The sequence below is a fragment of the Herpailurus yagouaroundi genome, unplaced genomic scaffold, assembly GCF_014898765.1.
Source record: "Herpailurus yagouaroundi ecotype Mexico unplaced genomic scaffold, PumYag 182, whole genome shotgun sequence".
NCBI lineage: Eukaryota > Metazoa > Chordata > Mammalia > Carnivora > Felidae > Herpailurus > Herpailurus yagouaroundi.
Genome location: NW_024412413.1, coordinates 48392840 through 48415072, shown reverse-complemented (window position 1 = coordinate 48415072; position 22233 = coordinate 48392840). Strand labels below are relative to the sequence as shown.

General features: G+C 33.6%; 1 protein-coding gene across 4 annotated transcripts in view; it reads left to right on the top strand.

Annotated features, from left to right (window-relative positions):
- CPSF6 (cleavage and polyadenylation specific factor 6) overlaps positions 1 to 21890 on the top strand; it is a 34270-nt gene extending 12380 nt beyond the window's left edge. Inside the window, exons 4-11 of one of the 4 annotated variants that reach the window (XM_040491463.1) lie at positions 1970 to 2115; positions 3024 to 3197; positions 3328 to 3438; positions 3884 to 4388; positions 6615 to 6730; positions 7239 to 7392; positions 10110 to 10299; positions 17003 to 21890. In XM_040491463.1, the coding sequence (XP_040347397.1) occupies positions 1970 to 2115; positions 3024 to 3197; positions 3328 to 3438; positions 3884 to 4388; positions 6615 to 6730; positions 7239 to 7392; positions 10110 to 10296 (1393 nt within the window). In that variant the 3' untranslated portion in view covers positions 10297 to 10299; positions 17003 to 21890. Of the gene's footprint in view, positions 1 to 1969; positions 2116 to 3023; positions 3198 to 3327; positions 3439 to 3883; positions 4389 to 6614; positions 6731 to 7238; positions 7393 to 10106; positions 10300 to 17002 lie in introns of all 4 variants that reach the window. The other 3 variants (XM_040491462.1, XM_040491465.1, XM_040491464.1) reach the window with 3 other exon arrangements.
- Positions 21891 to 22233: the final 343 nt, after the last annotated feature.

The following is a 22233-nucleotide window of genomic DNA, read 5'->3' as shown; positions in this document are numbered from 1 at the left end:
AGGACTCAGTCTCAAGACCATGAGATCATGACCTGAACTGAAATCAAGGGTCAGATGCTTAACCAACTGAGCCACCCAGGCACCCCTCTTTCACTTCATTAAGGACTCTCCTGAAAGAATTCCCTTCCCTCATCACCCTATGCAAAATATTAGCTTCTGCTCATATCACTACAGGGTAGGAGCAGATAAAATTGAAATTTTATCCCCAGTTTATTTCCTTTCTTTATTTTTCTTTATTATAGTGTATTTTACTTATTTGTCTTATCTCCAATTAGATTGTAAGCTCCACAAGAGGAAGGATTTTGTTTTGTTCACTCTTGTATCCCTAGCCTTGGATTGTGCCTGGCATGTAGGAGTTGGTGCTCAATACATATTTGTTAAATTAATAAATTCATTAAATTGTAAAAATATTCAATCTGATGATTTTTAGTATATTTACAGTTATCACTAATTCCAGAACATTTCATGACCCTCAGAAGAAATCCCATACCCATTAACAATTTGTCTCTGAGTTTGCTTATTCCGAATATTTTCTATAAATAGAAATAGAATAATATAATACGTGGTCCTTTGTGACTTCTTTCACTTAGCATAATGTTTTCAAGATTCAGCCATGTCTCAGCATGTATCAGTACTTAATTCTTTTTATGGCTAAATACTATTCCATTATATGGTTATATCACATTTTTATTCCATCCATCATCTGATGGGCATTGAGGTTGTTTCCACGTTTGCTTTTGTGAATAATGCCCCTGTGAATATTCTTGTACCAGTTTTATATGAACATATGTATTCCAATTCTGGTAGGTGTATATATATACCAGTAGTGGAATTATTGGATTATATGTTAACTGTATATATTATATATACGTATATATGTATTATATAAGTATGTATGTAAGTATATGTATAAAGACACATAAATATATATATATCTCTTTAATTTTTTTAATGTTTATTTTATTTTTGAGAGAGACAGAACATGAGCAGGGGAAGGGCAGAGAGAGAGGGGGAGACACAGAATCTGAAGCAGGCTCCAAGCTGTCAGCACAGAGCCAGACACGGGGCTCGAACTCACGAACTGTGAGATTGTGACCTGAGCCAAAGTCGACGTTTAACCGACTAAGCCACCAGGCGCAACTATGTTAAGTCTATATTTAGCCTTTGAAGGAATTGTCAGATTATTTGTCAAAGTGACCGTACCATTTTACATTCCCGTTAGTAGTGTATGAAATTTTCAGTTTCTCTACATCTTCAACAGCACTGTTTATCTTAATGATTATAGCCATCCTAGTGGGTATGAAATGGCATCTCATTGTGGTTTTTGATTGACATTACCCTTATGGCCAGTGATGTTGAGCATGTTTGCACAGTGGCATTATTCATAATAACCAAGAAATGGAAACAACCCAAATGTCCATCAACTAATGAATGGATTTTTTTAAATGTGTTGTATCCATATTGTGAAATACTATTCAGCCATGAAAAGACATTGAGTAATGATACATACTACAACATGCATAAATTTTAAAGCCATTATGTTAAGTGAAAAAAGCTATTCATAAAGGACCACATATTGTATAATTTCATGTATATGAAATGTTCAAAATCGATAAATTCATAGAGATAGAAAGTGAATTAGTGCTTTCCTAAAGTTGGGGGTTGGGAGGAAATGGAGTCACAGCTAATGAGTATGGGCTTTCATTTTGAGATGATGAAAACGCTCTAAAATTGTGGTGATCGTTCTAAAACTCTGAATATACACTTAGTGTACATTTTAATTGAGTGAATTGTATGGTAGGTTGTTATTTTGAAAAAGCTAAGGATGAAAGTGTGAACTTGTATAGTTTTATCTTAAAGAAAATTTTCATTTTTCTTAAAGGTAAATTCATACCATTTCCTTTTTAATAACAGTAGCTTTGTTAATCCCTCCTCACTTTCTGTCTTTGCCCCTTTAAACATCTTTTAGGTTTGCCCTTGTTGGTGTTGGATCTGAAGCATCCTCAAAAAAGTTAATGGATCTGTTGCCTAAAAGAGAACTTCATGGTCAGAATCCTGTTGTAACTCCATGCAATAAACAGTTCCTGAGTCAATTTGAAATGCAGTCCAGGAAAAGTAAGCAATTCCTCAGAGGCCTTTATTAAAAGATGTGCATTTTTAGCCAATGTTGCTAGCATTTGTTAGATGTTACACTAGAGAAGTCATTTTAATGTTTAGTTCATTGGAGAATCCATTTTAGAAAGTTTATCCCTTAAATTTGATTTGATTACTGGTTTATGGCTATGGTCCTATATACTGGAAACTTACTCCCATTTTTCTCTAGATGTCACAGACCCAATATTATACAACAGTGTGCAAGTTCTATAGCTCTGCCAGTCTTGTCCTGTCATTCCCATCCTAGAGAAAGGAAGAAACTACATTCTAATCTTTAGATTGAAGGGAAGTTATGTGGATGTGTGTTATGGTGGGGGAGAAACCACTGATAACCAGAAAATATTCATTGATTTTCTGCTTGGCACCAAGATCTTTCACCACTTGGTAAAGTGAATATAGAAAAGATTGGCCATTAACAACACTTAGAAATGCTCTCACTTAAAGAGATAAGGTGGATAATCGTGTAATTAACAAATTCAAGTGGCTGTTTTTCTTTTAATGTTTTAGCAGTTAAGACTTAACTGAAGAATATGATAAGAAATTTAAATAATCTGTGCTTACTGAAATTCAGATTTCTGTTGGAGAATTTTAGTCTTGGCCGCTGCTGAGTATTGGTATTTTGAAAGTAACTCATATTTACCCACTGGAAATACATTTAACTCTGGATATTTTGAGACTTCAAAAGAACTTAAATAGATGTGAATGTTTCCATCCAGTACTTCTCATGTAGTTTGGACAGGCCCAAGACATCTGCAAGTTAGTATATAGCATATGTGAACTTTGAAGTAGAGTTATTTCTAAATAACAGTGGTTACATTTCAGAGGACTATTTTAATAAATGCTATTTATGAGTATTTGGATATTTACAGCTACACAATCAGGACAAATGTCTGGGGAAGGTAAAGCTGGTCCTCCAGGAGGCAGTTCACGTGCAGCATTTCCACAAGGTGGTAGAGGACGGGGCCGTTTTCCAGGGGCTGTTCCCGGTGGGGACAGATTTCCTGGACCAACAGGACCAGGAGGGCCACCCCCACCTTTTCCAGGTAAAATTTTTCTTAAATTACCATGGATAAAATGTGTCTACCTTAATACCTCTTTTCCTTTTCTCTCTTTTTCAAGTAATGCATTATTAATGTGACTTACTCTCCTTGTTATGCTATTTTTGGAATCCAGGAAATTTGATCAAGCATCTTGTTAAAGGAACTCGGCCTTTGTTCCTGGAAACTAGGATTCCATGGCATATGGGGCACAGCATAGAGGAAATACCCATTTTTGGCCTAAAAGGTCTTTATTTTTCTCCAAACTTGCTTGACTTATATATAGAATATTTACATCCGTCTTATTTTCTTACCTCTTAAAAAATCCTTTCAAGACCATTTTTCCTTGTTTCACTTTCTAGCTTGGCATCAGAGTAGAATATAAGGTGGGTGATTTCACTGTAAGAAGTGTGTGTACACTGAAAGATGGAAACTATCTCTAAGCATTGTAATGTTTATTAACGTTTTTTGTTTCAATAATTTTTCTTAAGCATAAATTGAGCTGGTTAAAATTGTAAAGATGTACTTCACTTTCATAGTTGTTAGTGTAGCATTTACCATATGGGTTTCATTTAAAGAGAAAGAATCTTGGTCTATGAGTTGTGTTTTAAAAGTATAATCTTGGCATTAAGGTTAAAATACCTTATTGAAGTGGTTTTTTTCTCTCTCCTTCTCTCTCCTCTATTCTATAGCTGGACAGACTCCACCACGTCCACCCTTAGGTCCTCCAGGCCCACCTGGTCCACCAGGTCCTCCACCTCCTGGTCAGGTTCTGCCTCCTCCTCTAGCTGGGCCTCCTAATCGAGGAGATCGCCCACCACCACCAGTTCTTTTTCCTGGACAACCTTTTGGGCAGCCTCCATTGGGTCCGCTTCCTCCTGGCCCTCCACCTCCAGTTCCGGGCTACGGCCCCCCTCCTGGTCCACCACCTCCACAACAGGGACCACCTCCACCTCCAGGCCCCTTTCCACCTCGCCCACCTGGCCCTCTTGGGCCACCCCTTACACTTGCTCCTCCTCCGCATCTTCCTGGACCACCTCCAGGTGCCCCACCACCAGCTCCACATGTGAACCCGGCTTTCTTTCCTCCACCGACTAACAGCGGCATGCCTACATCAGATAGCCGGGGTCCACCACCAACAGATCCATATGGCCGACCTCCACCGTATGATAGGGGTGACTATGGGCCTCCTGGCAGGTAAGTCAGTATGTATCCATGACAGTAGACTTGGTGTGTTATTTGATCGGTAAAAAATACTCTACGTTTCATCGCCGAGGTTTGTTTTTGTTTTTGTTTTTTAATTATGGGCTTTTCCCCAGATACTTAATTTTCTATATTGTTTGCTCTTCTTAGAAGGGGCAGTATCATATGATGAAAACATACTAAACAGCGTTGGGAATAATCCCCTTCCACCACTTACATAGATGTGTGATTTAGAGCAAGTCACTAATTCATGGAGATCCTTTCCATTATTTCTTAAGTTAAAAGAGGTTAATAAAGATAGTAATAAAGATAATTTAAGTGAGCAAATGGGATCCTCAAGCTACTTTTAAGATTTTAAAGTGAATCTCATTTACCTTTGATGATACTACTCAGAGCCCTAAAGTTTCCTTCTTCGTTTTAGGAATTCGATCAATTTGTTGGATAGGTACTATTGATTCTCGTTGCTGATCAGGAGTCCCAACTATCAAATTACTAACTTTTAATTGAAATGGAAACATTAAATGATACACAAGTATATTTGGGTAGACAAACACTTGTAAAACACAGTTGTGGAAATTAAAGTAATTAATGGTGATCCTTGGAGAAGAGCTAGGTGAAAACCATTTTCTTTTTTTTTTTTTTGAAACCATTATTGAAGTAAATGATCTCTTAGCCCCCTTCCAAAGTAATTTAAAAACTATCCATACTCAAAACATAATTTAGAGAGCTGTATTTATAATCTCTAAGAGCCATTTGAATTTGCCCTCTTTAATTACTTCTGAGTTTGTCATTTGATTTTATATTTTTAAACTATCACTGTTAAACTACTTTGTACTTTATTTTGTCTGAAAATGTCCTGAAGGAATGGATTTGAGAATCTGCCTAATTCCATGCAGTTGCACAGGCATATGGCAATAAATTTGATGTTGTAAACAAAGCACATTAACCATTATCTGTTCATAGAGGTTGCATCTTTATGACTGCCAAAAATGGCTCTGTTTTCTTTAGAAAATAACTACTGGGCTAGTATAATTTCTTCTGTTCACTTTAATTCCAGTTAGTGACTTCATATTAAATGTTCACCTTTAGAGGACAGGCGTGGGTTAGGTGACTTGGTTTGATTATAAAATTTGAGTTTCGTATCTTTTTCCTAACATAATAGAATTTTGATAGTATTAGGTTTTCAAGAATTGGAGGGTGATGGTTATTTATGACTAATTATTTATTGAAAATTGGAGAAAACTCCTCTTACATGAGATTTCTTTTTTTAAGAGAGATAGAATGGGCACAAGTCACAGCATTTAGTTGAAATTATACATGGATTTTGAACAACTTATAATTTGGTCAGGATGTCTATAAAGTTTTGGGAATGAGAGTAATACCTTAAAAGCATGTAAAAAGTTAGATTAGCTGTTTCCTCATTGCATTGGAATGAACTGCTGCTGCCTCCCTCAACTCAGTGTCCTACCTTGTAACTAGTAACTAAGATGGAAGAACGCTTACCTTTTCCTGTACTGTACATGTACAGTTGTTTTTTTTTTTTGAACTATAGTCGACATGTAATGTACATGTACAGTTTTCATAATTGTCCAGCAGCTTTAGAAAGTTTTGGCATTTAATTCACTTTTTTCCAACAAATGTTTACACTTACTATCTTTTATTTGCCAGATACTCTTCTGGGGATTCAGTGGCAAACAAGATGATCTAAGATCTTGTCCCCGCCTGAAGTTCTTTTAATTAATCAGACATTTGTTATCCTTCTATTGTGAGTTGGGCCCTGTGCCTAGAGGATCCAAACAGAAATGTAACCAAATTCCTTGATTGTGTAGGGCTGTAGTTTTTGCTGTCAACATTTAAATGTATGTATATATAAATAAAAGAGCTAATAATGTGTAACTACCTTATGTTATAACATTCAGGACCGTTTATTATGTATGTTTTTGTATGACTGAAAAATATTATAGATCTGTAAATACATTATCCCTGATCTCCAGAAAGACAAGGTTTCCAAGCTGCTACTTTATTTCAGCTGAAAGGTAGTGTTGAAGAATTTTGCTTAGACTTGCTCTCTTTGTAAGGTAAATAGCATGCTTCAGTCTGGAAAAGTAACTACTAGCTCTAAGACACTTGTCACAAGCAACTAGTATGAATTGTTTTATACTGTTACAACTAACTGAAAAATCTGTTGAGTGCAACTTAAGGTTCATTTTTATTTTAAAGGGAAATGGATACTGCAAGAACGCCATTGAGTGAAGCTGAGTTTGAAGAAATCATGAATAGAAATAGGGCAATCTCAAGCAGTGCTATTTCAAGAGCTGTGTCTGATGCCAGTGCTGGTTTGTATATTTCTTCCTATATTAATATTTCTTATTTATGTTCCTAGGAATGACCTAAAACTATGTGCAATCTTGAAGACTGGTAATTTATATTTAGCATTTATGTTCATATTTCCAAATCATTACCTGTATTTATTTAAAAGAAACTGAGGGAAGTGATGTGTCACAGTGCAGTGAATAGACCCATAATTTTAAATTCTTATATATGGATTTAAATTTTAGTCCTGACATGTAATGTGTTGGGGACCTTAAGGCAACTGATTCTCATATTTACAAATTAATAACCTGTGCTTCACATGTCTGTAATAATAAACAAACTGTGCTAATTTTACTCACATAAAAGCTTTTTACAAATGGTGAAGCCCTTAAAAAAGAAATGAAGATGTCTTCTGTAGTTACTTTAGTGTTCTTCTTTTATAAAATACTTTATCACTTTTATCCCAAATGATTTGGGGGTATTTTGGAAACAAAATTTATTTCATTTCAACCCCTCTCCTTTGCCTCATAGGTGATTATGGGAGTGCTATTGAGACATTGGTAACTGCAATTTCTTTAATTAAACAATCCAAAGTATCTGCTGATGATCGCTGCAAAGTTCTTATTAGCTCTTTGCAAGATTGCCTTCATGGAATTGAATCCAAGTCTTATGGTTCTGGATCAAGGTAAAACTTTCCTGTGTCATGTCTATTTAAAACTATTATGTTACAAATAGAAAAAATACCGTGTTTGAAACTTTAAAATAGGACTTTGATTTTACTTATTACTGTTCGTATAGCAGCTAGAGTTAGATTGTTTTCTTTTGTTTTGAATATTGAATCAAATGTCAGGTGTTTGCTTTTAAAACCCTTCAAAAGGGGCGTTGGGGTGGCTCAGTTGGTTATGTGTCCAACTTTAGCTCAGATCATGATCTCATGGTTCATGGGTTTGAGCCCCAGTTCGGGCTGTCTGCTGACAGCTTGGAGCCTGGAACCTGCTTTGGATTCTGTCTCCCTTTTCTCTCTCCCCTTCCCCAGCTTGTGTTTTGTTTCTCTCTCAAAAATAAACATACATTAAAAAAAATAAAACCCTTCAAGAAGTTTTGGTTACTCTTAGAATAAGACTGTAAACATTCAGGCACTGTGTGATTCCTGTCTTCGAAGCCTCATTGTGTACTTTACTCCTTGCTCACTATTCTGTAGTCACAATGGTCTCCCTTCTCTTTTCCTTGATACATTAGCTCTTTACCACGTCACTGTTCTATACCGTTTTTTTTCAAGTTTATTTATTTATTTAGAGAGAGAGAGCATGCGTGAGTGGGGGAGGGGCAGCGAGGGGGAGAGAGAATCCCAAGCAGGCCCTGCACTACCAGTGTTGAGCCAGGCTCAGGGTTCAAACCCACGAACTGTGAGATCATGACTTGAGCCAAAAATCAAGAGTCAGACACTTAACTCACTGAGCCACTCAGGCACCCCACACTTTCTATACTTGATATTCCTTCTGCTGGGAGCCCTTTTTCCTCACTCTACACAAAGCTGACTTCTTATCCTTCATGCCTCAACTCAGTCTAACTTCCAGGAGAGATCTTCTCCAGGTTACTCTGTCATGTTGTTCTTTTTATTTCTTTTATAGTACTTACGGTAATCTATTTTTTATTGCACATTTCTCTTCTGTAGAACACATGTTGGAAAAGGGAAGGGCCTTAACCTGTCCTGTTCACTACAGTATTTCTAATGACTAAACAGTGTTTGGTACAAGATGGGTGCTAAATAAATATTTCTTGAACAAGGAAGTTAATGATCTGTTCGTATTTTCTAATTAGGTAATTCCTTTTTTTAGCAGTGCAGCTAACCTTGAAATTTTGCATATATTTGAAAGGTAGATCTTTAATCGTTATGTAATATTCATAGGTCTGTCTTTAGTGTACTCCAGTGTTAGAGTCTTCATTAAGATAAGGGAAGGGGAAAAAAGAAAAAAAGATAAAGGAAGGGAGCTTGTCTTTGTCATGATACCCAACTTCTTAATTACTACCTTCATGACCCAGTGTAAGTAAGGATCTTTGTATCTAAACAAATGTGTCATAGCTAAAGTCCATATCTTACCTAGTCCTCTTTTTAATTTTTTAAGTCCTAAGTAAGAATTGCTTTCTTGATCAAGGAGCTTAGCATCTAATAATGTTTGCTAAGTCTAGCTGTCTGTTACAAAAATACAAAATAGATGGTTCGACTTACAGGCAGTTGGATTTCCTTTTTGTGAATTTCAGAACTTAGCAGAATTTCTAAAAGTATTTTAGAAAACATACTTTGATTAAATTACCTCATTTTTATTGTTTGTTTTTTTCGAAGGTAGCTCATAAAACGTTTCTTTTTAATAACAATGTGAATTATTTCCCAGTCTTTTCTAGTGGTCATAAGTACTAAGTTTTGAATTCTGTTTCCCACCATGCCTTCCAGCTGCCTCCACCCCTGAAGCAAACATATATATTATTAGAAAGTTTCTGGGGCACCTTGGTGGCTCAGTCAGTTAAGTGTTTGACTCTCGATTTCGGCACAGGTCATGATCGCACAGTTTGAGTTCAAGCCCCACATCAGGCTCTGTGCTGACAGTGCGGAGCCTGCTTGGAATTCTCTCTCCCTCTCTCTGCCCCTCCTCACTTACACTTTCTTTCTCTCTCAAAATAAATAAATAAAAACTTAAAATATTAAAAAAAATTTCTTAGTGGAGTAGCACTCATGGTAAATCATATTTGGGTTAGTTATAAGTCTAAATTTGATACTACATATAGGTTTAGGTAACCTGTTAATGGGTGGTAATTTTATATACTTATCTCATTGTGTATTGAATAGTTTCATGAATTTTATGCCTAAAAAAACTATCTTCTATGCAGTCTTTAGTTTGAAACAAGTTGTCCTTTGAAGTTGTTTTCTCCCTTTACCTTTCTGTGTTCCTTCAGTAAACACTACATGTCTGATGCAGGCTATTAGATGTAATAGATGATAAGATGTATTGCCCTGGTGTGTCTGGATCCCAACTTGGGGGTGAATATTTTTAAAATTGAAATTTCTGTTTGGGGGGGGGGGGGTGTTGGTTTGTTTTTGGGAGAGGGAGAGAGAATCTTAAGCAGGCTCCATGCTCAGCACGGAGGCTGACATGGGGCTTGATCCCACTATTGTGAGATCATGACCTAAGCCAAAATCAAGAGTCTGTTGCTTAACCAACTGACCCACCCAGGCGCTCCAAAAATGGGATTTCTCATTCATGCTTATAGGTGAGTCAGTAAGTCATTATTGGAAGTTCAGGATATCCTAAGTCTAAACTAGATTTACAAGGAATTTTTTGCTTTAGGTAGTAAATACTGCTATCCACTTACAGAGAGCATTAATCCAGTAATTTCTTTTAGAAGACGTGAACGATCAAGAGAGAGGGACCATAGTAGATCACGAGAAAAGAGTCGGCGTCATAAATCCCGTAGTAGAGATCGTCATGATGATTATTATAGAGAGAGAAGCAGAGAACGAGAGAGACACCGGGACCGGGACCGAGACCGGGACCGAGAACGTGACCGAGAACGGGAGTATCGTCATCGTTAGAAGGTGGGTATTTCTTGTTCCTGTTATATGTAGCATATGTGTTGTTAACAGTAATTATAACTCCAAGGCTATTGTTTATACAGTATATACCTACATTTTAAATGGTCCAACTACTTGTTCTGAATTTAATCTTCTGGAAACCTCTCAGAGAAATGACAGGTAAGTAATGACAGGTAAAAAAAAAAAAATTTGACCTTTTACCCTTGAATATTGCCGAATTCAAACTTTTAGATTGTTAATGGCCTTGCTTTAGCAAGAAAATAATCAAGAGGACTCATGTCTACTTCTAAAATCTAAAAATGGGAATTGTCATAATTACATACATAGTTTGCATGTAATTTGAAATATAAAATACAAGGAGTTAATCCATACACACACACACACACACACACACACACACACACACAAAATGTGCGTGGGCTTTTAAATTGAAAGTTTCTCTCCTTGAACTAACTCTATCCCTAAAACTTGAAGAAAACCTAACACTATAATAGTTTATAATACAGAAGGATGATTTCTTAGCATTGAAAGCGCTTTTGTACTTAAAAAAGTATTCCTTAGAAAAGACATTTTTCCTGGCATATAATTTTTGTTTTAAAATAAAAAAAACCATATCCTTTAATTTGCAAAGAAGATACGAAACTTAATTAAAACGGGTTCAGGGTACTCCATATCTAAGAATTTTAAATTGTATCAAATCATGCATCCCAGGTTAGAATAACCTTGAAATAATTTTCTTTGATGTTTCATTCATAAATCATAATCATTGTCTTTTTTTCTGTATTTTAAAACTATTTCTTGTGTACATTTTTCATAAAGTGGGAAGTTGTCTGTTTATACTTCATTTTCACGTGTAATTTTATTTTTATATTTGTGAACAGCATTTATTCATGTGAAAAGTAGGGGCAAGGCACTATAAGGTTTGTGCATGTGACACAGTTTATTCTGTAAACAAAAACTTTTTCTTTATGTGTTGGTGGCATATCCAAATTAAATTAGGTGAAAACAAACCCCTTATAGGTAACTGCACTTTACACAATTATTTTCCATAGTCATGGGAAACACTGAAAATTTACTCATGCAGTTGTTAGTATTTACATTGTTATGGGCAGAATCAAAGACTAAAAGTGTATGTAATTCTGTGACAATAGCATTTTCTTTAATAGATATATTTTAGCAAATGAGATCCTTTTTAAATAATACAATTTATAAAATAAGCATGTAAGTCTTTATGGTATGTAAGCTATTACATTATTTACAGATTAAGGGCTTTTTGAAGTGAAAAGACCAGTTTAAATACTTTTCTAGCATTTTGAGTATGCATCTTGAATATTTATCAAAACATTAATTTTAAAATAGTTTTCCATGTATGGTATTATAGAACTTAATAAAATCTCAAAGCATTTCTTTAATAGCCAAAGCATCTTTCACTTTTAAAACTGGGCTTATTGAAATTAATATTGCTTTTGGATGTAAGGATTAAGTGTTGTGTCATGTAAATCTAAACACTAAGTTTTAAAAATGTAGTTTTTTTTCCCCCTTGGCTGGAATAGATCTTAATACCATATTATGAAAAAATTCTCAGTCCATCTGTTGCTTAAGGTGAATTATAGCCAATTTATTACTTGAAATGCTTAATTGTATCAACCATTTCACTTATAGTAAGATACAGTTTCTACAAAGAAGTTACGCTTTTACTTAGACTTTGTTAGTTCTCAACAAGCTTCTAATTCCTGAAGGCATGATCAGCAAAGCTTGCATACATCTTTAGTCTTCTCCAAGATTGGATGTGCCCATCAAGGACTTCTGAACCAGATTAGACTCAAAGTTAATTAGTTTCTTCCTGGTTTTAGTTAAACTAGCATAGTCAGCCAAGTAAACTCCTTGAAAAGTCCATTGTTAATTTTAAATACTTTGAATTAACTAACATTACATTCCAGTAATGGGCACACCTAACTATACCATGGCTTGAGTTTCATTACATTCAGACATTAACTATGAATTCCTAACTTGCAAACTATTGTTGACATTTTTCTTAATCACTGATGTGTACCATACCAGAATTCCCATGTTTTGTTTGTACATTAATCAGAATTGAGTTGTAATATTGTTATGTGCCTTCATCCAAGCAAAAATTTACATAAGCATTTCTAGAGCAAAAAATTCTGTTATCCTGGATTACTGTACCTTTGCAATACCAAACAGTATTTATTGCGGATGTAGTTGTGAATCAGAGGGGTGGGGTCTAGGATTAAATATATTCAAGTGAAAAACTTTTAAACAAACAAACCTGCACATTTAATTATTACCATAATAGGGTCTGTTGACCTTTTTAGAAGTTTTAAAATATGAGTCCTTTTGAGCTTTCATGTAAATCTTAAACGGACTAAATGGAATACAAGTAACTTGGAAGCTAACGTGAATGTCAGTAAGCAAGCGTGTATATAAATAAAACAGTAATGTAATTTATTATGAAATTGATGAATGGCTATAAAAGGGCAAGTTCTTAATTTAACTGGAAACTTAATGATGTTGGTAAGCTGTTATTGTCTGTCCCATCTTAATTTTTTTTTGTGTTTGAATTGTTGGTAATGTTAATTGCATTCTCTCATTTAAAATATGTATTAATTTTCTGAAAGCATTCAGTATCTAAGTTCAAGTAGGTGATATTTTAATGGGAATACCAGTATTGTAAATTTTCAGTATGTAAATACACTGTATTTCATATTCTGTAATTGCTGCCTCTATTCTCAGACCACTCTGAGCAAAACACAAGTAGTTCAGTGTTTTAAGATTGTACACTTCTTATAGAAATAATTTTACTTTCATGGTTGAGTTATTTTCTTTTAGATTGCATTCCTCTTATTACTTGTTTGGAAAAATGCCACACAGCAAATTTCTGTTGATTCAGTTTTTCTTTGTGTACAAAGAGTGATGAATCCAGATTATTTTTTAAAATACTCTTTATTCATGCATTTCATAAAATATGAAAATTTACATATTTTCAAATCAATATCCGTTTCTTTGATAAAAATTTTAAGCATCTTGTATGAGATATGAATTAAATAACCACATTTTTGGTAAGATTGCTTTTTTTCCCATATATATTATGTTTTAAGTTGGTGTTGTCATTGCACAAGATTTAGGGTGCTTCGCAGTCTTTAATTGATAGTTTCTCATTAATTGGGGGGGGGGGAAGCCAAAAGATAAAAAGTTTTTTCTTACATGCTAAGATGTTTCATGTCTTTAAGATGTAGTGTTACTTAGAGGCTAATGTGAAAATTAAGTTATCTTTAATTAATGAATGATACTGGTGGAAATGATATTTAAAAATTATTTCTGCAGCTCTTAAGTCATCTGAGATCTGCCTCATATTGTCCAGCCTTGTGTTTGTGTTTTCCCATATATCCTAACTGCTCTGCTTCATCTGGATATGCTAGTTCTCTCTTCTTTTGCTCTGAGTTTCCTTGCTTTTAGTATTTGCAGTATCTTACTACATGGCTATCTTAATTGAAGTGACAGAGGGTAGGAAGTAATCCCTTGAATGGATGTGTAGTGTGGTTTTTGCTCATTGTGGTTTAAGAATAGGTTTTGTTTACAAATGATTAATGTTCCCTGTTAAAAGAAAATTCAATGCCAATGTGAGTCACCTTGCTCTCACCTTCATCTCAATGTGAAATATACTACCATTGTTGTAGTTTGTAAACTAGATCATTTTGAATAAGTAATGTTTTGAATGAATATTTAGTTAGCGTTGTTTAAAGAAAACCTAATAACCAAAAAGGGGGACGTGTGCCATATATGGTATCCAAATTTACTAATTTACCTTCTGTGGTAGCTTGTTTTAATCCTCAGAGGAAATTCTAAATCACATAAACAGCTTAATTTGAAAAAATTTGTTTGTGAAATTTGGGGGGCAAAGATGAGTTTTCTTTGTGGCGAAGTTTATTTCCATAGTGAACTGCCTAAAGCAACAATCCTGTATGTTTTATATATAGTGTAATGAAAGACTTTAGTTAAAATGAGGTAAGTACTATGTCCACAGGTAGAAAGAAGGAAATACCAAATGTTGTGGTAGTAAGGGAGTTTTTGTAAATATCTCCAATAAGCAGAATTTTATATAATATGTTTTAGTCAGCACAAGAAGAATTTTATATTCAGATACTTCATATTACTTTTGCCCACTCCTTCCCTATTCCTCGCATTAAGGAGAAGTTTTCAGAAGAGAAAAGTAAATTTTATTTCACCGAGTTAATAGAATCACATCTCTAAAATTGTAGTAGAATTCTATTCAGTTAATTCTTTTAATTCAATATTAATGTGAAAATCTATGAAAGGTCTGTGTCAAGTATGTATTTTAATCTTACTAGAAAGGTGAATTTGCCACAAGTTTAGGAATACGGATGCTAACAAATTTTCTTAGATAAGTTTCTAACAGAAATGCTCATAATTTGAGTTGTTAGTATTGGCTTTATCTTACATTATCTCGTTATACAGGTGCTTCTCTGAATTGAGATTTTACTTAGCGCTTAACTTTATATACTTCATTAAAGAGCTGTAGATTCCATTTGTCTTCTTAATTTCTTATCAACTGTTTACGTAGATCTTCCTTTTATAACTGATAGCTAAAACTAGTAATTGTGTGGCTTTGATATTAACATATCTGACTAAATGGTATTCTGAAAACATGAGCATTGAATGTATTTGTCACTCTTTTTTGATATCTTTGTTCATGTAGATGTCCTAGAAATTTGAGAGTATAATATGGGATTGGATTATTGGAAATGGGTTGTATTGCCTTCAAATTTGCTTCCGTTTGAGTTTGTAAAATTTGTATTTCCAAATGGATAAATGTAAAGTGTTTAGAAATAGAAATAAAAACTGTCAGACTATCCCCCAGATTTTATGTCTGTATGGTGAAAATGAGAGACTTATTAATAGTAAAGGTCTACCTATGAAGTATAATCAAGCAAAAGATGAGTGCATTTGTCCTGCATAAAGATGTGTGTTACGATTTCACGAACAGGGTTCTCTACATAAAATGTAGTAAAATTCTCCTTTGGAGTGATTAATAAGATAAAGTTGCAGTGTATGCCATATGTTTTTTGGAAGGATTGGGTATTTTTGTTTTGCTCACTGTGACTTTAAATAATTTTCCACTCTTAATGACCAGATCTCTCTTCTATATCTCTCACATCACAACAAAAAGGTTAGGGAGATAACATACTTTGGTAGTAAGATTTATGAATTTCAGAGTAGTGCATCTTTTCAGGTTAGAACATATTTCTTATCTTTTCTTTAATACTTTTCTTTAATACTTTCTTTAATACTTTTCTTTAATACCAGGGTTTTTTTTATGCATTGCAAGGAATAAGAATAAAACCTATAAAAGCTGCCTTTCTAGATTTTTTTTTCATGAAATAATTCTACCTAAAGTTTCGTCAACATAAAATAAACGTATAATAAAAGGTAACATTAGCAATGGTTTAAGTATCTCGTTGAAAAATATGGGCAAATAGAAATTATTTAAAAGAAAAAGTCCAGAATTATAACAGCTAGTGGTTGTTTTTTTCTTTTGCAGTTGTAAAATTTAGGTTTTCACTCCTAGGCAATGTGAATGCATATGTATATTGATGCTCTTAAGATGGTTACAGCCTAGTTGGGGAGGAAAGGACATAAAATAAAACATTTATAATTGTGACAGTATTAATTACTCTTAATTATAGAGCAGAAAGTATTTTCCAATTACTTTTATGGCAAGAATATCACTAAATATTGTGCCCTTTTACCTTTTACTACATCATCTTGCTGAAATGCTCTCTTGGAATTTATATTTTAAATACCTCGTGTTTCAGTGATCACTTACATGCAAGTTAATTGAATGCTGCTTTTGTGAACCTCTACCTGAAGTTTGCTATTTATGTATTCTTGAAATTTCAGTTTATCAAATTTATTGTTTTTTTTTCTTTATGTGAGTTTTCAATGAAATTTATCATTGTAGATTCTCATTTAGTGTGTTTTGGGTTAGCTTATCTAAATACGTTAGGTAACTTTACATTAGAGTGAAAGTAAAGTTAATGTTTTAAATTTGTATCACGTCTGAAGATTTGTACGTGGATGTCATATTTATTTAAATGTGCATATTGAGCTATATATTTATAAATTTTATCTATAAATTTTGTAACATGGAACAGTTTGATTTATAATTTGCAGAAGTTCCTGTATGCTGTCAAATAAATACAACTAATTTGTAAAATAATTTATTGCATTTTATATTCAGTTCACATTTAATTGTTAATGAGTTATATAGAATTGATATGTGGGTGAATGAAAAATATTTACATTAAAATCATTCGAGCATTTCCATTTATTTTTGTAGTATGCATACTTTAGAAAATGACTTATAAATGTTTCCATCATCACAGAAACAGCAGCTGCTATATTTTCCTTTCTGTTTCAGTCATTAAATTAATAAGGCAGTAATAACTAAGAAGAATGAAATGAGAATGTGTCCGTTTTAATCATCACATAAATTGGGAGCATTTCTCCACCATGAAGGCAGCTACTGTTTCAGTTAACTTTTATTGTGTTAGAATACGTAACAGTGAAGTAGATGCACGACTTGTGTATGTATAGTTAAGCCAGCGTTTTTCTGTGTATTATGGGGAATAGCAAAATCTACATCACAAATTTTGACACATTACAGCTGAAGGAAGAGGAACACCTTCCAAGACAAAACAGTCTTCATGGGGGAAAAATGACGCTTGTCCAGCAGTTTGCTTCTTGTGATTGAACTGAACCTGTAAGGATTCATGGATAAAATGAACAGGAATAGATCTGAATAAAGCAAATCTGCATAAATGGTAACCAGTAGCTCTACTTTTATTTTTTATGTTGCTTAACTGTTTTATTTGAAGGAAACCTGTGTGATTTAAAAAAAAGTTATAGCTTTTGCAACTTTATTACTGGTTATATACATTTGGCCATTCTAATGTGCAAGCAATTGGAAAAAACGTCAAGTAAATGCTTGTTTTTATAGTAGTTTGTTCTTGTTAAAAATGTTCATATGATAATGTCTGTAAACAGCACCACTTTGATTACAATAGATGTAGTGTTGTAATAAACTGTTCAATGGGGCTGATGTGTAAAGCTGTTCAAGTTATTTGATGTTTACACCTCAGGGAAAGTCTTGTGTTCAGCAATATCTAAAGATAATGTTACTATGACATTTATACTGTCCTTTAAAAAAGCATTGCAATAGCGGTTTTGGATATGCACCAATCTAATCTTGCGTTCAGTGAATTAAACATACTAATTAAGTGTCTCTTGCCCTTGATTTTGATATTAGAATAGGTGAATTACATGGATATTTAATATTTCTATATTCTGCTTTTCTAGCTGTTTTTACCTAGTTAGCTTGTGATTTTGCTGAATGGTATGTAAACTTGTAAAGTTTCACAGACATAGCAATCCAGTCGATGTGTTAGGGGTCAAAAAAATTTTTGTGGTTTTAACATTTTAGTAAAAACCCATACATGATTTGCTACAGTAATGCAGCTTAATTACAACACAGATGTACTGAAATGCTTAATTGTAAACTGCTAGCATTGAAGAAATATTTTGACAATTCTGATTTGATGCGGCAGTTATTTGCTGTTTTATATTAATAGTGCTTATGGTTTATTTTTGAAGCCATGAGCAATGTAAATACAGCCGTGCAGCAGACAAATGTGAGTAAGGAGAGCATTTAGTTTTATTTTCTGGTTACTATAGATTTTGGAAGGACGTGATGCTTACTGATCTCGAGTTGTATTCTCCTGTATGTGTAATGGGTGATTATAGGTGTACCCTGTCACCACAGTTTAAGGAGTCTTGTGTGTGTTCATGCAGCCTTTTGATTCATGCTAGAGTTACTTAATCAAAGATTTTTTTCAAATCTGCCTTGCATATAGGCCCACATTAAAAGCACTTGGCTAGCATGTGTTCTTAATTGCAAAATTAGCATAGGCAGAGTGTCAACTTGATGAGACACTTGTATAGGAAGGTCATTCCAAATCATTACTTCAGAAATTTGAGTTGGATTCCTAAGCAAGTTAATTTGTTTTTAATGTTTTTAAGATCTGATTATCTGAGAGCTCTGGTAATACACATTGGGTATTTAAAAAGATAGCCAAATTTCAGGACAGTGCTTAAAGTATTTAGGTACCCTAGATATGATGTCATGTGCAACTTGTAGAAGCCCTCCAGAGATCTGCACTGCAGTTCTTCACGTTCATTTTGTCCGCTATCACACTAGTTCTCACAAAATGACCCGTATTATTGCTAGCTTTATTTTAAAACATTTTGTGATTGGAGTATTTGTGCATGAGATCACTGGCATTCATCAGAACTGTTTGCTCTCAGATTCTTCAAGTGTTCTATCTTGTTGAAAATGCAGTTGCCTTTTTAACATTATTTGAGAGTTGTATCAAAATCCGTTTTCTTGTTTTGTGCATAGGTGTTGTTTTGTCATTCCTTAGCTTTATTATATTTTAATTACAATGCCCTAATGTGAAGAAGTGTGGACATAAGTATATTACAAGGGAAATTAGTTAATAGTAAGCTTAAAAGGTAAGTAAATGTCCATGAGAGTAAGATATTCTCTGAGTTTTTAAATGGAATTATAAAAATCTAACCGCTTGAACTTGAGATGGAACTGGAAATTTTGTACTAATTAAATCCTTCATTTACCTTTTCATTTTTTATCAGTGGAACCCTTTAATTGCTTATTCTGTTTCACTCTTCTCCCTACGTGGCTGATCTCATTACGTGACTTTTGTTGCAGACAATGTGAGTGTACTAGAATTGTTTGCTGCTAGTCCCATTGTTTTTAAATATGTCAGAAGGAAACAACTTTGGTTTGGCCCATTAATTTTTAGTCTTTTTCTACCTGGTAACACATGAATGTATAGCAGTAAAGGTGAAAATTGCAAGCCTTGTTTTATTCTTCATATCCCTTCTGTTGTCTGGGCTAATGTTATTCAAAAACTCTTTCTTTCTTTCTTTTTTTTTTTTTTTAACATGTAAAAACAATCCAAAGAGATAAATCATTACATACATCACCAAAAAAAAAAAAAAAAAAAAAAGACAGAAAGAGAGTTTCAGAGACCTTTTCATTTCTTAATAATAATTGTAGTGAATATGAAAACAAACTTGAGTTTAACTTTGAACCATAGGCATTTATTAGTGCTATGCAGTGACATTCCTTTCAGCCAGTAAAGTTACGAATGACTGATGCAGCACCTCCGTGGTATTGCTTCTGAAGCAACACTCAATCGAATGTGCTGCTTTTAGTTAAAGGACATACATTTTGGAAAGGATATTCCATTAGTAAATTTGGAAGTGTTTATTTTGTCAGTTTTCATAACCAAGATTTGGAGTAAGTTGCAGTGGCTGTTGATCATAGTTTAGCCCATTTAATGGCCCCTTTCCGTAGAATATTCTTAAGCAGTTAACTACAATTTGAAGTTCACAGATAACTTATGGATTGTAGCTTAAGGTATTATTTTCATTTAATTCTCCTGTGGAGAATATTGCTTTGTTTTTTACTAGTTTAAGGTCAGTTCTTAAAACAAACACAGGATTTTAATGAATGTTGTATAACATTTTATAGTGGAAGGGGGAAATTGTTGGAAGGGTAAAGACGTCTCTTTCCCTCATGTATTTAAATGTGCCAATAACCTAAATACATACTGTTTTATACAATGAAATGCTACTTACTACGAAACTTTCTGTTGGAGTGCTCTCAACATTTTGGTTTTCATACCTGAATGGTCATTGCATTTTTCTGTATTTTATAAGGTGACTCCAATTTTGTGTTTTAAGCTTCAGCCTGTTATTTTAAGAGGAAGTTTATGTTTTGATTCTTTACTGAGAATACAGTATTGAGAGTCTTACTGTTTTACAGATAACTGCCTTTTAAATTTTATTCATTAAGTTCATTTGCATCCCATAGCTGTCTGTAAATGTTTCCTGCAGTTGTATGTACTCAAATGCACGCTTATCCATTGTACATATTAGACATTTTTTGTGCTAAAGTATATTAAGTGGGATTTTTGTAGCAAAGCATTCTATTTTTCTGTTCTTACTCTGTGTGTGTGTTGTTTTTTTTACATTAACCTTCAGTTTAAACACTGGAGTATTTATTTCATTTTTTAGCAACTTGACTCTTAGAAGCCTTAGACTAATTTTTAATAAATATTCAACCAAAAATTATAAATTTAAGATGTGGCCTTACATATAGCATTCCTTGTGTTTGTAATGTGAGATTTTTGATTAGAGAAATCAAAAGATTCTGGATTAAAGTTTCACTGTAAGTTGAAATAGAAAATGTGTTAAAATGTCTAGGCTTCTGGGAGGAAGTTCTTTTACTCTTCTTTCTTGGCATTAGAAAGAAGCAATATGGATTTTTATGAATATTCAGGCAATTGTATCCAGTTTCGATTGATTTAGGTTTGTCTTAACCGATGTTCTTTAAAATTTCAGGTTGTTGGCATTCATTCTGAGTGTGCAGCTATTGTGGTTTTTGTATGGGACATACAAACACTTGGTTAGGTATAGACAGATTTTAATGTTTTAAAGACTTCTTGCTATATTAACATATTGGAATAGGAGTCTTTTAAAATATTAGATAGAATTTAACTGAAGTCACACAAATCTTGAAATGGTATTAGCAGATAGTAAATACTACAGAAAGTTTTTCATGTGGGAGCATCCTAAAACTCTGCCATGGGTGTAAATGTTTGCATTAATTTCATAATTGGACAGACCCTGCATTTAGTAAAAACATTTCGTTTTGAAGATGTTTTGGTTTTTTTTTTTTTTGGTCACACTGTTACTGCATAACACTTCTCAGCATTCTGTAAGTTATATTATTTTAAAATACAATGGTGAATTCATGTTTATTTTTTTACTTTGAAAATTGTAGTACTCAGGTGGTATTTAATGGGAAAGGATCCTTGGGGTAAATCATAATGTATTCTAAGGAATGCATCTATAACATTGATGACTTTAGCCTTAAAAAAAGGTCTATTCTTACTCTTCTTCCTCTTCATCCCATGGTATATTAGCAAAGTAGTTTACAGCCTTGTACAGCCTTATATAGTTGTTTTACAATTTTTAATGGAAAGCCCTTAACAAAAAAATTGTATCATATTCCCAGTATCCATGAATTAACTGAAATCACGGTTTGTAAATAATTTGTCTAATACCAGAAGGCCAAAGAAAGTCTTAAAATTTTAGCTATTGACTCTGGTGACTTCACAATAAGATTTCTGTGCAAAAGGTAAGGTGATATTTGATCAAATAGACATCTTTTTGGTGTCCATGAGAACTAGACTTCCATATTAGCTTCTATTAAAAAGCTCATTCCATTTTATTAAAATGTTTGTAATTGCAATTTTGTGTTTAATGTTTATTTTCTGTCTTTTCTTTCTTTAGCATTTAGGTGACTGTTCAGCAGTTTGCTATATGGCCATTGTTGGCCTTAAACTGCACTAGTAACAAGCATGGTATTTATCTTGTATTAAAAATAAAACACGGTTTTGATAATACTTTACAGTTTGTCCTTTTGTTTGATTCATAATTTAACCATTGTGTCTGGTTTGAATAATTCATATTTTTTGGCAATACACAGTATGACAGAAGTTGGACTCTCATCTGTATTTTGTCTTTAAGCCAGCCTCCTAGTTGGTTATTTTCTTCTGTATTGGCAGTTTGATGGTCTCTAAAGCAGATGATTAGGATTAGGAGCCTAAAATTAGGATTTAGAAACCTAAAACCGTTCTAGGCTGTCTTATTCTCAAACCCAAGATTCAGATAACGTTTGTCTAGTTTTCGGGGATTATTGACCTTCCTAGACTCAAGTCAAGTAAAAATGTTTCTAGATCACAGCAAAAA